Source organism: Pseudoliparis swirei, chromosome 24 (genome assembly GCF_029220125.1).
Source record: "Pseudoliparis swirei isolate HS2019 ecotype Mariana Trench chromosome 24, NWPU_hadal_v1, whole genome shotgun sequence".
In the NCBI taxonomy this organism is placed as follows: Eukaryota; Metazoa; Chordata; class Actinopteri; order Perciformes; family Liparidae; genus Pseudoliparis; species Pseudoliparis swirei.
In genome coordinates, this window is record NC_079411.1 from 23,905,061 (window position 1) to 23,918,567 (window position 13,507).

General features: G+C 38.1%; 1 protein-coding gene and 7 non-coding genes across 16 annotated transcripts in view; all 8 read right to left on the reverse strand.

Moving 5' to 3' along the window:
* Nucleotides 1–109: 109 nt before the first annotated feature.
* On the reverse strand, nt 110–324 carry LOC130190820 (small nucleolar RNA U3). The gene has a single exon (XR_008831043.1). It is a non-coding gene; the product is annotated as a small nucleolar RNA U3 (small nucleolar RNA).
* Nucleotides 325–729: 405 nt separating this feature from the next.
* Nucleotides 730–944, reverse strand: LOC130190849 (small nucleolar RNA U3). Its single transcript, XR_008831070.1, has one exon. It is a non-coding gene; the product is annotated as a small nucleolar RNA U3 (small nucleolar RNA).
* A 1,457-nt stretch (nt 945–2,401) lies between these two features.
* LOC130190860 (small nucleolar RNA U3) lies at nt 2,402–2,617 on the reverse strand. The gene has a single exon (XR_008831081.1). It is a non-coding gene; the product is annotated as a small nucleolar RNA U3 (small nucleolar RNA).
* Nucleotides 2,618–4,101: 1,484 nt separating this feature from the next.
* On the reverse strand, nt 4,102–4,317 carry LOC130190818 (small nucleolar RNA U3). The gene has a single exon (XR_008831041.1). It is a non-coding gene; the product is annotated as a small nucleolar RNA U3 (small nucleolar RNA).
* A 652-nt stretch (nt 4,318–4,969) lies between these two features.
* On the reverse strand, nt 4,970–5,185 carry LOC130190840 (small nucleolar RNA U3). Its single transcript, XR_008831062.1, has one exon. It is a non-coding gene; the product is annotated as a small nucleolar RNA U3 (small nucleolar RNA).
* A 649-nt stretch (nt 5,186–5,834) lies between these two features.
* On the reverse strand, nt 5,835–6,050 carry LOC130190828 (small nucleolar RNA U3). Its single transcript, XR_008831051.1, has one exon. It is a non-coding gene; the product is annotated as a small nucleolar RNA U3 (small nucleolar RNA).
* A 644-nt stretch (nt 6,051–6,694) lies between these two features.
* Nucleotides 6,695–6,910, reverse strand: LOC130190852 (small nucleolar RNA U3). The gene has a single exon (XR_008831073.1). It is a non-coding gene; the product is annotated as a small nucleolar RNA U3 (small nucleolar RNA).
* A 1,054-nt stretch (nt 6,911–7,964) lies between these two features.
* Nucleotides 7,965–13,507, reverse strand: part of micu3a (mitochondrial calcium uptake family, member 3a) — a 30,786-nt gene continuing 25,243 nt past the window's right edge. For 5 of the 9 annotated variants that reach the window (XM_056409732.1, XM_056409733.1, XM_056409731.1 and 2 more), the window contains 3 exons: nt 13,100–13,208; nt 12,316–12,473; nt 7,965–9,584 (listed from right to left, as the gene is read on the reverse strand). In XM_056409732.1, the coding sequence (XP_056265707.1) occupies nt 9,450–9,584; nt 12,316–12,473; nt 13,100–13,208 (402 nt within the window). In that variant the 3' untranslated portion in view covers nt 7,965–9,449. Of the gene's footprint in view, nt 9,588–10,152; nt 10,222–12,315; nt 12,474–13,099; nt 13,209–13,507 lie in introns of those variants that run through there. The other 4 variants (XM_056409736.1, XM_056409735.1, XM_056409730.1 and 1 more) reach the window with 2 other exon arrangements.

Below are 13,507 nucleotides of genomic sequence, written 5' to 3' on the forward strand. Positions count from 1 at the left end.
AACAATAATCGCTCAAAATAATTTGCTAGTTTATATAATTTATCTCAATATGTTAAGATATATTGCAACTGTCAATTAGCAAAAAACATAATATTAACTTGTTCTGATAACCACTCTGTCCATATTCCCCACCTCTTCACTCCACAAGGAAGTAAGAGCGGTCATCAATGGCAGAAAGCATGTGAACTAAATCACTACTCTCTGCCCACTTTGCTCTCAGTGGGAAATATCGCATCTCATCATCGTGGTTAGCGAGACCAAACAGTTTAGAAACACATTTCTCAAGTCAAAAACTATAGAAATGATCCTTGAAAGTATAGTCTTAACTTCACTGCAGGTGAACACTCAATCTGATTCATGGGAAACATACTATCACTGAGGGTTCATTTAAATCGCAGTTTTCCGCACCAAATCACTGCAGAACTCTGACATTACAGTTGTGATACAAAGAGCAATCAGGATAAAGAGAAAAGCAGTATTGATACAAAATGAATGAAAGTCAATGGTAAAGTGAGAAGATAAAAGTTATAAACTACATTTAACAAAGTTCAACATATTGGAAACACAAAGCCAAAGAAACTCATTAACAGGACAAATGCAGGCTGTGTGAATGGCCCATTAACAATAATCGCTCAAAATAATTTGCTAGTTTATATAATTTATCTCAATATGTTAAGATATATTGCAACTGTCAATTAGCAAAAAACATAATATTAACTTGTTCTGATAACCACTCTGTCCATATCCCTCTTCACTCCACAAGGAAGTAAGAGCGGTCATCAATGGCAGAAAGCATGTGAACTAAATCACTACTCTCTGCCCACTTTGCTCTCAGTGGAAATATCGCATCTCATCATCATTGGTTAGCGAGACCAAACAGTTTAGAAACACATTTCTCAAGTCAAACACTATAAAAATGATCCCTGATTGGACAGTCGTAACTTCACTTCAGGGGAACAGTCAATCTGGGTCATGGGAAACATACTAACTATTCAAACTTCCTCCTCTGGTAGATTTATGATCACTGTTCACCAAAAACCCTCCAGACACACAAAATAGTTTCTTCCCTCACTGTCTTCACTACTGAACAGCTAACCCACTGAAGCATGGTATATTTATATATTTATCTCAATTTCGCACTCTCCACTTCTTCTTGCACTACTGTTTCACAGCTACTGTACATAGCCATTCCGCCTTGTATATACTTTCTTAAACTTAATTAAACTTCTTAGACCGTTGCACTGTTGCACTGTTTGTTTTGTATTGTATTTTGTTGTAATGTTTATTTTGTGTAAGCACACTGAGAGTCACTTTACCAAGTCAAATTCCTTGTTTGTGCAAACTTACTTGGCCAATAAAACCTGATTCTGATATGTTAAGATATAATGCAACTGTCAATTAACAAAAAACATAATATTAACTTGTTCTGATAACCACTCGGTCGACTTAATTTAAGAGGAGCACCACTGCAAATGTGAATTCTTTTATTACATTGCAATATTCTAAATTACGCTGTTTTGTTTGAGTTGCTGCAGACACTTGATTTAATCACTTTGTATTGGCACATTTTATAGAAGAGGCTGACACAGATGCAGGAGCAATTGGGTCGGCCAGCAGTAAAGCTAATCCAAGAGGTGGATAACAGCTCCTGCCATATGCTCCAGCGTGTTTATGACCTCTGGAAATGTTGCTATTTTTAAATACAAATTAATAAAATGTTGTCCCATGTCCCCTATTTATTTCCACCATTGTATTATAATGTGAGACCCTATATTAATAAGTTAATAATTTATGTATTGGCATCATTCGTTCATTTATTCAATTCAAAGATTCACACACACCCAAATCATAGAGTGGTTATAATAACTGCCTGTTATACTCTTATTGTCCACTTGACGGCGCAGTAGCTTCACCCATGAGTCATTGGGATGAAAAGCGGCAATACTTCAGAATGCTTAATCTCACTAGCATTAATATTCACATGTTTTGGTAACCACTCTGTTCATATTCCCCACCACTTTAGTTACAATAAATTGCATTTAATGGAGGTTCCAAATAATGGAAACACACAAAACCACAGATACACATTAACAGGAATAAGCCAGACAAGCATGCACTACCAAAACAAAAACAAGCACATTTTATCATATTTTACTTTGGTAGATTTTTATTCTTGTGTATTTTGATATTTTTCATTATGTCTCTTTTGTTGCTGCTATACTGGCTGGCTGTGGGGCCATTATACAAAATGTCGTTGTTTAACAACCATGACAAAACAATCTCTATCTTATTAATCAAAGCATTTATTTTGTGTCGTGACAATAAATCTTTAAAAAATAGCTTCTTTTAAAAGTGGGCATATTTTCTAAGGTAATGTATGATTTTCAACATGTTTCCAATAGCCACTCTGTTCATATCCCCCACCTCTTTACTCCACTAGGAAGTAAAGAACGGTCATCAATGGCAGGGAGCGTGTGAAGTGAATCACTACTCTCTGCCCGCTTTGCGCTCAGTGGGAAATATCGCATCTCATCATCGTGGTTAGCGAGACCAAACAGTTTAGAAACACATTTCTCAAGTCAAAAACTATAGAAATGATCCCTGAAAGTATAGTCTTAACTTTTCATTGGGTGAAAACTGAACCTGGTTTACAGGACAATCATTCTCACTGAGGGTTCCTCGCTTCCACCAACAAGCTCCTCCTCATCTTTTTTCGTGTCAAGCCATGGGTGTTTATGTAAATGAGATGTGTTGCTTAGCCAATCACTGCAGATCTCTGACAACCCAGTTGTGATACGAGTTAACAGACCAGAGACTGTGTTTTAATAAAATACATAAATGTCAATGATGAAGTGAGAAGATAGAAGTTACAATAAATTGCATTTAATAGAGGTTTCAAATAATGGAAACACAAAAAAACAGATACCCATTAACAGGAAGAAGTCAGACAGAATTGCAGCATAAAAAACAAACACATTTTATCTAATTTGACTTTGGTACTGTTTTTTTATTCTTTGTGTTTTTTTAAATCTTGTACATTGTTTATCCGTGTGTATTTGTATCTTTTATAGTGTCTCTCTTTATTGTTTGCTGCTATACTGCTGTGTCCATACAACAAATTGATTGTATAACAAAGATGACAGTAAAAACTTTATATTATCTATCAAAGCAGTTATTTCGTGTATTTAGGATACCTCTAAAATAAAAATATGTTTAAACAGTAATTTTTAGTGTTGTTATGAGATGTGGCGACGCTTCGAAGCGTGTGTCGAGTAATGGAGGGGGCGTTTCCTCGAAGCGCGTATCGAGGCTTGCTTCATTTAGGGGAGGAGCCAAACATGATGACGTCCCAAGCCTCGCTGCCCGGCTGTACCACGTGACTGCTTCGGGAAGTGGTTCAGATATTACCGGGAGGTTGACAGCAATATAAACCCCTCAGGCTCCATTCAACATGTGGGTAGTTGGTTGAGAGTTTGGAGAGTTTAGAGAGAGATAGTTTGGAGAGTTAGGAGAGTGAGGAGAGAAGGATAGGTGATAAGATGGAACTGTTGAGAAACTGTTATTTCTGAATAAAAATGAATAAAATGTCCCCTGTCCTGTACATCACTGTCCAAGTTACACACGCATATTCAGTCCCCTCTTCCTAGTTCCACACACACACTTTCACTGTCCTCTGCCTACTTAAGCCCATGCCAAGTGACATAATAACATTATTACACAACCTGCCATATCATATGATACTACCATTTTGGGAACATTTACACACACAGAATACATTCAAAACATATTTTATTATACACATATGTGATAATTTATGTACAGAAATTATTTGGTCATACATTTTTGTAATTCATAGTCATTCCCAACGGCCATAACAGACACACACACATTCAATGCATCACATTATGTGGTTCAGATACAGCTGCCTGTTATTATGCACTTGGCCAGTAGGTGGTTTCGTGAGCACATGAAGCTTGGAGAAATGAACCCTTTCTCGAACCAATTGGCTGAAGTGGTTCGATGCCTCATGAGGCTTCATCTCACCATCACTAGCAATTTTGCTTTATCGAGCAATGTATAACTTTTAACATGTTTCCGGTAGCCACTCTGTTCATATTCCCCACCTCTTTACTCCACTAGGAAGTAAAGAACGGTCATCAATGGCAGGGCGCGTGTGAAGTGAATCACTACTCCCTGCCCGCTTTGCGCTCAGTGGGAAATATCGCATCTCATCATCGTGGTTAGCGAGACCAAACAGTTTAGAAACACATTTCTCAAGTCAAAAACTATAGAAATGATCCCTGAAAGTATAGTCTTAACTTTTCATTGGGTGAAAACTGAACGTGGTTTACAGGACAATCATTCTCACTGAGGGTTCCTCGCTTCCACCAACAAGCTCCTCCCCATCTTTTTTCGTGTCAAGCCATGCGATTTTATGTAAATGAGATGTGTTGCTTAGCCAATCACTGCAGATCTCTGACAACCCAGTTGTGATACGAGTTAACAGACCAGAGACTGTGTTTTAATAAAATACATAAATGTCAATGATGAAGTAAGAAGATAGAAGTTACAATAAATTGCATTTAATAGAGGTTCCAAATAATGGAAACACAAAAAAACAGATACCCATTAACAGGAAGAAGTCAGACAGAATTTCAGCATCAAAAACAACGACATTTTATCTAATTTGACTTTGGTACCGTTTTTTATTCTTGCTGTTTTTTTTTATCTTGTACATTGTTTATCCGTGTGTATTTGTATCTTTTATACTGTCTATCTTTATTGTTTGCTGCTATACTGGCTGTGTCCATACAACAAATTGATTGTATCACAAAGATGACAGTAGAAACTTTATATTATCAATCAAAGCAGTTATTTCGTGTATTAAGGATACCTCTAAAATAAAAATATCTTCAAACAGTAATTTTGCTTTATCGAGCAATGTATAACTTTTAACATGTTTCCGGTAGCCACTCTGTTCATATTCCCCACCTCTTTACTCCACTAGGAAGTAAAGAACGGTCATCAATGGCAGGGAGCGTGTGAAGTGAATCACTACTCTCTGCCCGCTTTGCGCTCAGTGGGAAATATCGCATCTCATCATCGTGGTTAGCGAGACCAAACAGTTTAGAAACACATTTCTCAAGTCAAAAACTATAGAAATGATCCCTGAAAGTATAGTCTTAACTTTTCTTTGGGTGAAAACTGAACCTGGTTTACAGGACAATCATTCTCACTGAGGGTTCCTCGCTTCCACCAACAAGCTCCTCCCCATCTTTTTTCGTGTCAAGCCATGCGATTTTATGTAAATGAGATGTGTTGCTTAGCCAATCACTGCAGATCTCTGACAACCCAGTTGTGATACGAGTTAACAGACCAGAGACTGTGTTTTAATAAAATACATAAATGTCAATGATAAAGTGAGAAGATAGAAGTTACAATGAATTGCATTTAATAGAGGTTCCAAATAATGGAAACACAAAAAAACAGATACCCATTAACAGGAAGAAGTTAGACAGAATTTCAGCATCAAAAACAAAGACATTTTATCTAATTTGACTTTGGTACAGTTTTTTATTCTTCGTTTTTTTAATCTTGTACATTGTTTATCCGTGTGTATTTGTATCTTTTATACTGTTTATCTTTATTGTTTGCTGCTATACTGGCTGTGTCCATACAACAAATTGATTGTATAACAAAGATGACAGTAGAAACTTTATATTATCAATCAAAGCAGTTATTTCGTGTATTTAGGATACCTCTAAAATTAAAAACTGTTTAAACAGTAATTATGCTTTATCGAGCAATGTATAACTTTTAACATGTTTCTGGTAGCCACTCTGTTCATATTCCCCACCTCTTTACTCCACAAGGAAGTAAAGAACGGTCATCAATGGCAGGGAGCGTGTGAAGTGAATCACTACTCTCTGCCCGCTTTGCGCTCAGTGGGAAATATCGCATCTCATCATCGTGGTTAGCGAGACCAAACAGTTTAGAAACACATTTCTCAAGTCAAAAACTATAGAAATGATCCCTGAAAGTATAGTCTTAACTTTTCTTTGGGTGAAAACTGAACCTGGTTTACAGGACAATCATTCTCACTGAGGGTTCCTCGCTTCCACCAACAAGCTCCTCCCCATCTTTTTTCGTGTCAAGCCATGCGATTTTATGTAAATGAGATGTGTTGCTTAGCCAATCACTGCAGATCTCTGACAACCCAGTTGTGATACGAGTTAACAGACCAGAGACTGTGTTTTAATAAAATACATAAATGTCAATGATGAAGTGAGAAGATAGAAGTTACAATAAATTGCATTTAATAGAGGTTCCAAATAATGGAAACACAAAAAAACAGATACCCATTAACAGGAAGAAGTCAGACAGAATTGCAGCATCAAAAACAAACACATTTGATCTAATTTGACTTTGGTACTGTTTTTTATTCTTCGTGTTTTTGTAATCTTGTACATTGTTTAGCCGTGTGTATTTGTATCTTTTATATTGTCTATCTTTATTGTTTGCTGCTATACTGACTGTGGCCATACAACGAAATTGATTGTATAACAAAGACGAACTTTATATTATCAATCAAAGCAGTTATTTCGTGTATTTAGGATACTTCTAAAAATAAAATCTGTATAACCAGTTCGCATGTATTATCGAGCAATGTATGATTTTTAACATGTTTCCGGTAGCCACTCTGTTCATATTCCCCACCTCTTCACTCCACTAGGAAGTAAAGAACGGTCATCAATGGCAGGGAGCGTGTGAAGTGAATCACTACTCTCTGCCCGCTTTGCGCTCAGTGGGAAATATCGCATCTCATCATCGTGGTTAGCGAGACCAAACAGTTTAGAAACACATTTCTCAAGTCAAAAACTATAGAAATGATCCCTGAAAGTATAGTCTTAACGGTGTAGAGGTTGAAACCAGGAAGTCACTCACAGGACCGTCAATCTCACTCATGGTTATTGTTGTTACAAAATATTACAAACTAAAATAGTCTAATGTATAGTAAACAAGTATGACAGTAACACGACTTTGGTAACAGAATGTTAATCGGATCTTTCACACAAGTTTACGATTTAATGTTAAAGTCTAATATTGTATAACCCACAATGCATTGCGAATTGAGTCACACATACAAACATGTTCTTTATTTGTTGAGATAATTAAGAACTGTACGATAATCTCTACTAGTGTTTGGGTATTTGTACTATGAAAGTCATAAATAAATAGGACAGCAGATGCGGAAAGTATGAAAAGTAGCGTTAGTTAAATTTGATTTTACACGAGACGCTGAATGGTGGGTCGTTTTTATTGGTCCTGGCAGAAACCTGGCAAAGATATTCGTTCCGTTTACAGCTTAATCCCAGATCCAACTCGCTTCATGGTTTCCGGAGGCGTGAGCCGTTTCTCAATACAAAGTACGCTGAGTACAGACTTGTGTTCTTTTGGAGTCTGGTCTTGGGAGTTTGGTCTTGGGAGTCCAGACTCCGAAGGACGGGAGGACGGGAGAACCGGAGGACGGTCTTTCTGCGATTGGAACAGCAGCTTTCTTGATTACGTCACCACAGCAGCTGTTCTTGCTCATGAGTTTACTCCAATTATTCACTGTAAATTATTTTTTACAGTGAAACAAAATATAACAACGCTGCTTTTTTCATTATCCTTTAAATATAATTATTTTATTTTTAATTGTGTGATATAATATATATATATATATACATATACATATTTGGATGATCATCTGCCATCGCACCGTTTTACAAACCTGGGTAGTATCTAGAAACTAGTCGTTCCTCCTCCAAATATATAACCTGCTACTGAAAAATTAAGAAATACCAGCTCCACTGACACGACAAATACATACATTACTGCAAAAAACATAACTTTCCATTTCCCTCTCCTTCCTTCATTTCAACATATTTAAAATATTCCAGATTTCACAAGGCATTCAAAAATAATATTCAATGATTTATAATATATTACAACATTAAAGATTGGACTATTACATTACATTACATGTCATTTAGCAGACGCTTTTATCCAAAGCGACTTACAATAAGTGCATTCAACCTAGAGTACAAACCAAGAACAACAAGAACACAGGAAGCAACACTTCCTCAACTCAGTCAAACCACAAAAGCACCACAATAAGTGCCATCCCAGTGCCACTGAAATGCAAATCTGTGTTTTAATCCAGATATAGTCGGAAAAGATGTGTTTTCAGTCTCTGGCGGAAGATGTAGAGACTTTCTGCTGTCATGATGTCAGTGGGGAGCTCGTTCCACCACTGAGGAGCCAGGACAGCAAACAGTCTGGATGTAGAGTGATGAGCTCGAGGTGCAGGAGGCACAAGACGATTGGCTGTTGCCGAGCAGAGCGAACGTGCCGGGGTGTACTGTGTGACCATATCCCGGATGTAGACGGGACTATAAATCACATATATTATTAAAACAATCAATGTAAATTTTTTATAATTATGTTGCTGTTAAAAGAAAATATGCATATTCATATTATATAAAATATTGAAATTACAATATTACAAAACAAATATTTCCCCTTGTCCTTCACGTTCTATTCTTATACATACAGGTCAAAAACACCCCCAATACTGTAGTAGTATTATGATCATCGCACCTGTAGCAATGGTGTTTATACACACTCTTACATTAAAAAGCAACAACTATACTGGCTAGATGTGAACAAAAAAAATTGCATGAATAAAAAGACTCTTTATATGATTTTACAATATCAGATTTCTACTGTATGTTAATATTCTATTTTTAATTACAGAGTTATTGCGTTACATAAGAATAACGTTGTCATTTCCAAAAATATCTTGTTATTTTAAATGTGCTCGTTCAATTGTTACAGTTGGAAGTGCAGCAGTACAGCTAAATATTCTTACATAAAAAGGCATATTTGATAGTTATTATTATAATAATTATTTATTTAAAAGTCAAAATATCATTTGGTTTATAGAACTTAAAAGATTCTGTAACTCGCTTAGTTATATCTCAATACTATTGTTATAAAATTGATACCTTCCACGTATAGGATGTTCAGAATAAGGTAGAAAAGGTAGAATTAGGTTCATTTAAGCTTTTTATAGCTTAATTAATAAATGACAAACTTAACCAAAATAGAAATAATAGTTAGTTGCAGTTCTACTGACTGTTGTGGGGGTGGCATGCTCTGGGAGTTAAGTCTAATCTATCGCTGTATTGTTGTTATACACTGTAAATCATACTTGGCATTGATGAAAATGAAATCAAGGAGGAATGTTGCTTGTTATCATACAGTCGGCTGTGTGCGGGCATGCTTGTATATAGTTATGTTCTGCTTTCGATGACCAATGGAAATCTGTCCTTCAAAAAACAATGTCGCCAACACTGATTTATATAGAGATCAGGTTGATTTATTCCATCATCAGACTCCTTCCTTCATATTCGTTCTGCCTTCTTTCTCTCTCTCCTCCACTTCAGCTTCTCCTTGTACCTCCTCCAGAGCTGGTGCACTTGTCGACAGGCCCCCGAGCGAACACAGCCCGAGAAGGAGGTGTGGTGTCGGGCCTTCACCTGGTGAACACCGAGCAAAGAGAGGCAGAAGTCAAACTGTAATACTGGAGCTCAAAATATTCCAGTCAAGCAAATAGGAACTCAGAAGTGTTTCCTCTATCTCGTCCTGTTTGTTGGATGAAAGTGCTAAAGGGAGGGGGAATTATTAAATAAGTTCATAAATACTTTAGTTATTTTGAGCTTTCCTCACATTCAGGATTCTCCAAAATGAAGACATTGAGGAACTGTTGCAACTCTGAACACCTACTTGCACACTGTGTCGTTACCTTAACAAGTTGCCAGTTTACGGGAACGTTGTTATCGGGACTGGAAAGTGTGACGAACAAATCTAAACATGTATTTTTTAGGAGGTGTATATTATCACCTGACCCAACTCAAATATACCCATTATGTTAGTGTTAACGCATTGAAGCAGGACAAGTAAAAGAAGAAAAGGTGAGCAGTATCATTTTAGCTGATGCTGTTGTCACATGCCAATAGGTGATTAACATGTTATTTAATGACATATAACCCAGTTCTAAATGTAAAATGATGAAAACAGTGTCCGACTTTTTGTTGTATGGGCTACTTATCTGCTTGCCAGCTCCTTCTTCAGACAGGATTTAAAAGAGGTGGCGCGTTCCACAGATTTATAGCCCTGAGAGGTCAGTGGTTAGAGACCATGGCAGAGAAAAAGACGCAAGGAGGAAGAAGGGAAAACCCAGGGAGAAGAGGTTATGGAGAAAAGAGATGGTGTGTTGTAGAGGTTGGAACCATGGCCGAACAGAGGAGTGTGTGCGAAAGAGAGGAGGTTGAGGATGAAAGCAAAGCAAAGAGAGAGGGGGAGAAAGAGAGATCGCTGTTAATAAGCCGAGACTGTGAGGCCAAGAAGGAACCAATGAGGTCATACATATAACAACTTACAGGCTCACTGTTGTGCAATGTTAGTGGTGTTTGTGGCATATTGTTGTTCTTAGTTTGTACTCTAGGTTGAAATGCACTTATTGTAAGTCGCTTTGGATAAAAGCGTCTGCTAAATGACATGTAATGTAATGTAATGTAATGTAATATTAGGCAACGTTCACTGTGTCTCATTTCTGCTGTAAACGATGCTCTAGTATTGTATCACAGTACACCACTAGAGGGCAGTATCCATCCTTGGAAACAAAACGATGAAGTCTCTCAAGATGATTTAAAGGTTTTTTGTAACACTTAATTAATTTATGTTGTTTCCAGATTCTTCTGAAAAATGTCCAGAACCATGTCAATATTTAGATGTCAAAGCATCCTTTTTTAATTTAAATTAACTTCAGGTCTTTTATCAGTTTATTATTCTGTTCAGTGAAGTCTTTGCAGACGCCAGTGCACATGAGTTGTGACTCCATTTTGGCCACATTATCCATTTCCTGTAATTGCTTGGTATTTTTTGCAATGGCAAAAGGGCCATTGCTGTTTTTAAATCACTATGTGTATTGTAATCCTTACTATGAATGGAAACAACCCTTTGCAACAGCCGGCGGTTAAACTGTTACAGAGATTATTCTTCAACTGGAACACCTGTTGTTCGAACCCGACTAAGTACCTTCCTTGCAGTATTGTGACCTTTTGCACGCATGACCAAATATGTTTTTTGTTCATGCTTCACTAAAGAATTCTTAACCGTGAATGTAACCACCATTGAGAGGTGGTATTATTGGATCATCTTTATCAGAATAAAAACACAAGGAATTTTTCAAACATTACCTTAAAAACAGGAGATTTAGAATGTCTAGGTAGTGCTCCATGTTTTGGCATTTTGACTGCTTACTGTAAAGGTGCGTTCACACCAAAAGCAAAACTATTTTTCGCGTCGCCCAAAACCCGTGAGTTTACTCGCTCGACCATTCCCCGTGTTCTCGCCATAAGCGTCGAGACGCTCCGTGAGGGGCGGGGCTTATCTCCGTGTCCCGTCTCCGTAAAGACCGTTATCATCTCCTTCATCCACCAGAATAATTAACCACTAGTTCTGCTTTATATTTGTTGTGGACGTCTCACACACTAACGCCCTCGTGTTTGGGTTCATGACATCACCCGTAGGCTCACACAGCTCGGTCACTTTCACCGATGAAGTTACTGTTACGTCTGAAAGACTTCCGCTTCCAGCGCTACGAGAGCGGAACTCAAGAGCTGATTGGCCCGAGTTGCGAGATGACCGCCTCAAAGTTGAAATATTTCAACTCGGGGCGAAAATTGTGCCGCTGAAAACGCGTCGCCCACATCGCGTCGCCCCAAACGCGCCGCCCGGGAAAATATCGCGTCTATCGCAGCCACAAGCGTCTGTACGTTGACTTTTCATGGGATTCAGTCGCGCGAAAAAATAGTTTCGCTTTTGGTGTGAATGCACCTTTAGTATGTATGACCTCTGCAGCAGACGTTGACCTCCTCCTGTGATTCTGTCTCCTCTTGGTCTCAAGTCATACGTTCTATTATTTGGATCACAGATGGTGAATAGTATAAATGGTGCCTTTCTAGTCTTCCGACCCCTCAAACCCACAATATTTACCCAATTTGTACGCAATGTGCCACCTGCTCAAAACGATGTCATCTAATGCTTAGCCACATTCTTCAGGAGCAATTTGGGTTTCAGTATCTTGTTGATATTCTACTCATGCTTCCTCTCCTGAGCCACAGCTGTACATTTAGGGTTTTAAGTCAGATTGCATTTTGTCAACTGGCAACAATCCTTCTGCTTCTTTCACACACAGTTCCTTACCCTTGCTCCCCTGTGCAGCCGGTCCTTCATGATGCCGATGAACTCCTTGTAGGAGAGCTGGTCGTCGTGATCCACGTCAAAGATCTTGAAGATGGTGTGCACAAGGTGCCGCGTCAGCTTCAATCCAGTGGCCACATACACCGCTCTTGCAAACTCATCTGGTAGGAGAGAGAGTAATAAAAAAAAACGTTTTGATCATTTCACCCACTTGATTTTGGACCAAGCTCAAGAGGAACTAGAATGGGCACTCGGTAGAGCGCATACCTTCACATATCACAAGATTGGGCATTGAATTATGAACATTTTGGCATTATTTGCATGCCAATTGGATATAAATTGACCGCGCTATGGTAAAAAGAAGATGTTGACCTTTTCATGACCATGACCATGACCTTTGACCGGATCGATCCCAAAATCTAATCAAATGGTCCCCGGATAATAACCAATCATCCCACCAAATTTCATGCGATTCAAGAAGATTTTGACATTTTTCATGACCTTGACCTTTGACCCGATCGATCCCAAAATCTAATCAAATGGTCCCCGGATAATAACCAATCATCCCACCAAATTTCATGCGATTCGGTTTAATACTTTTTTACTTATGCGAATAACACGCATACAAATAAATAAATACATAAATAAATAAATAAATACACGGCGATCAAAACATTACCTTCCGCATTTTCAATGCAAAGGTAAAAAACACACCAGCTGTGTGTGTGAGACCCTGCAGCTCACACACACTATCCTGTAGCTTCCTGTAGCCCCTGTGTCTTCCTACCTTGTCCAATGGAGCGGGAGGCAAAATTGTACATGTGCATGGCAATGGCAAAGTCCTCGAGGTTGTTGAGAAACTGGAAGAATGATCTGAACTCGTCAAAGGTGATTCCCTGAAATAAAACACACATGGCAACCGCCCACAAAATGACTTTAAGGAGAAGTATTGATAACGTTGCTAACGCTGGAGAAAGGGAAGCTTAAAAATGAATGTAATGAGTGTTTGAGCTCAGACGGCCATCCAAATGGACGTTAACAGACGTGCATACAGCATTCAAGGCACATCCACTCTGTTGTCTGAAAAAATAGCGTACCATAATAAACAAAAAATATCAGCTGACCACAACATAACTCACACTATCAATCAATCAGAGATTCCATGAAAAATTCCTATTAATGACGTAAAAGGTCA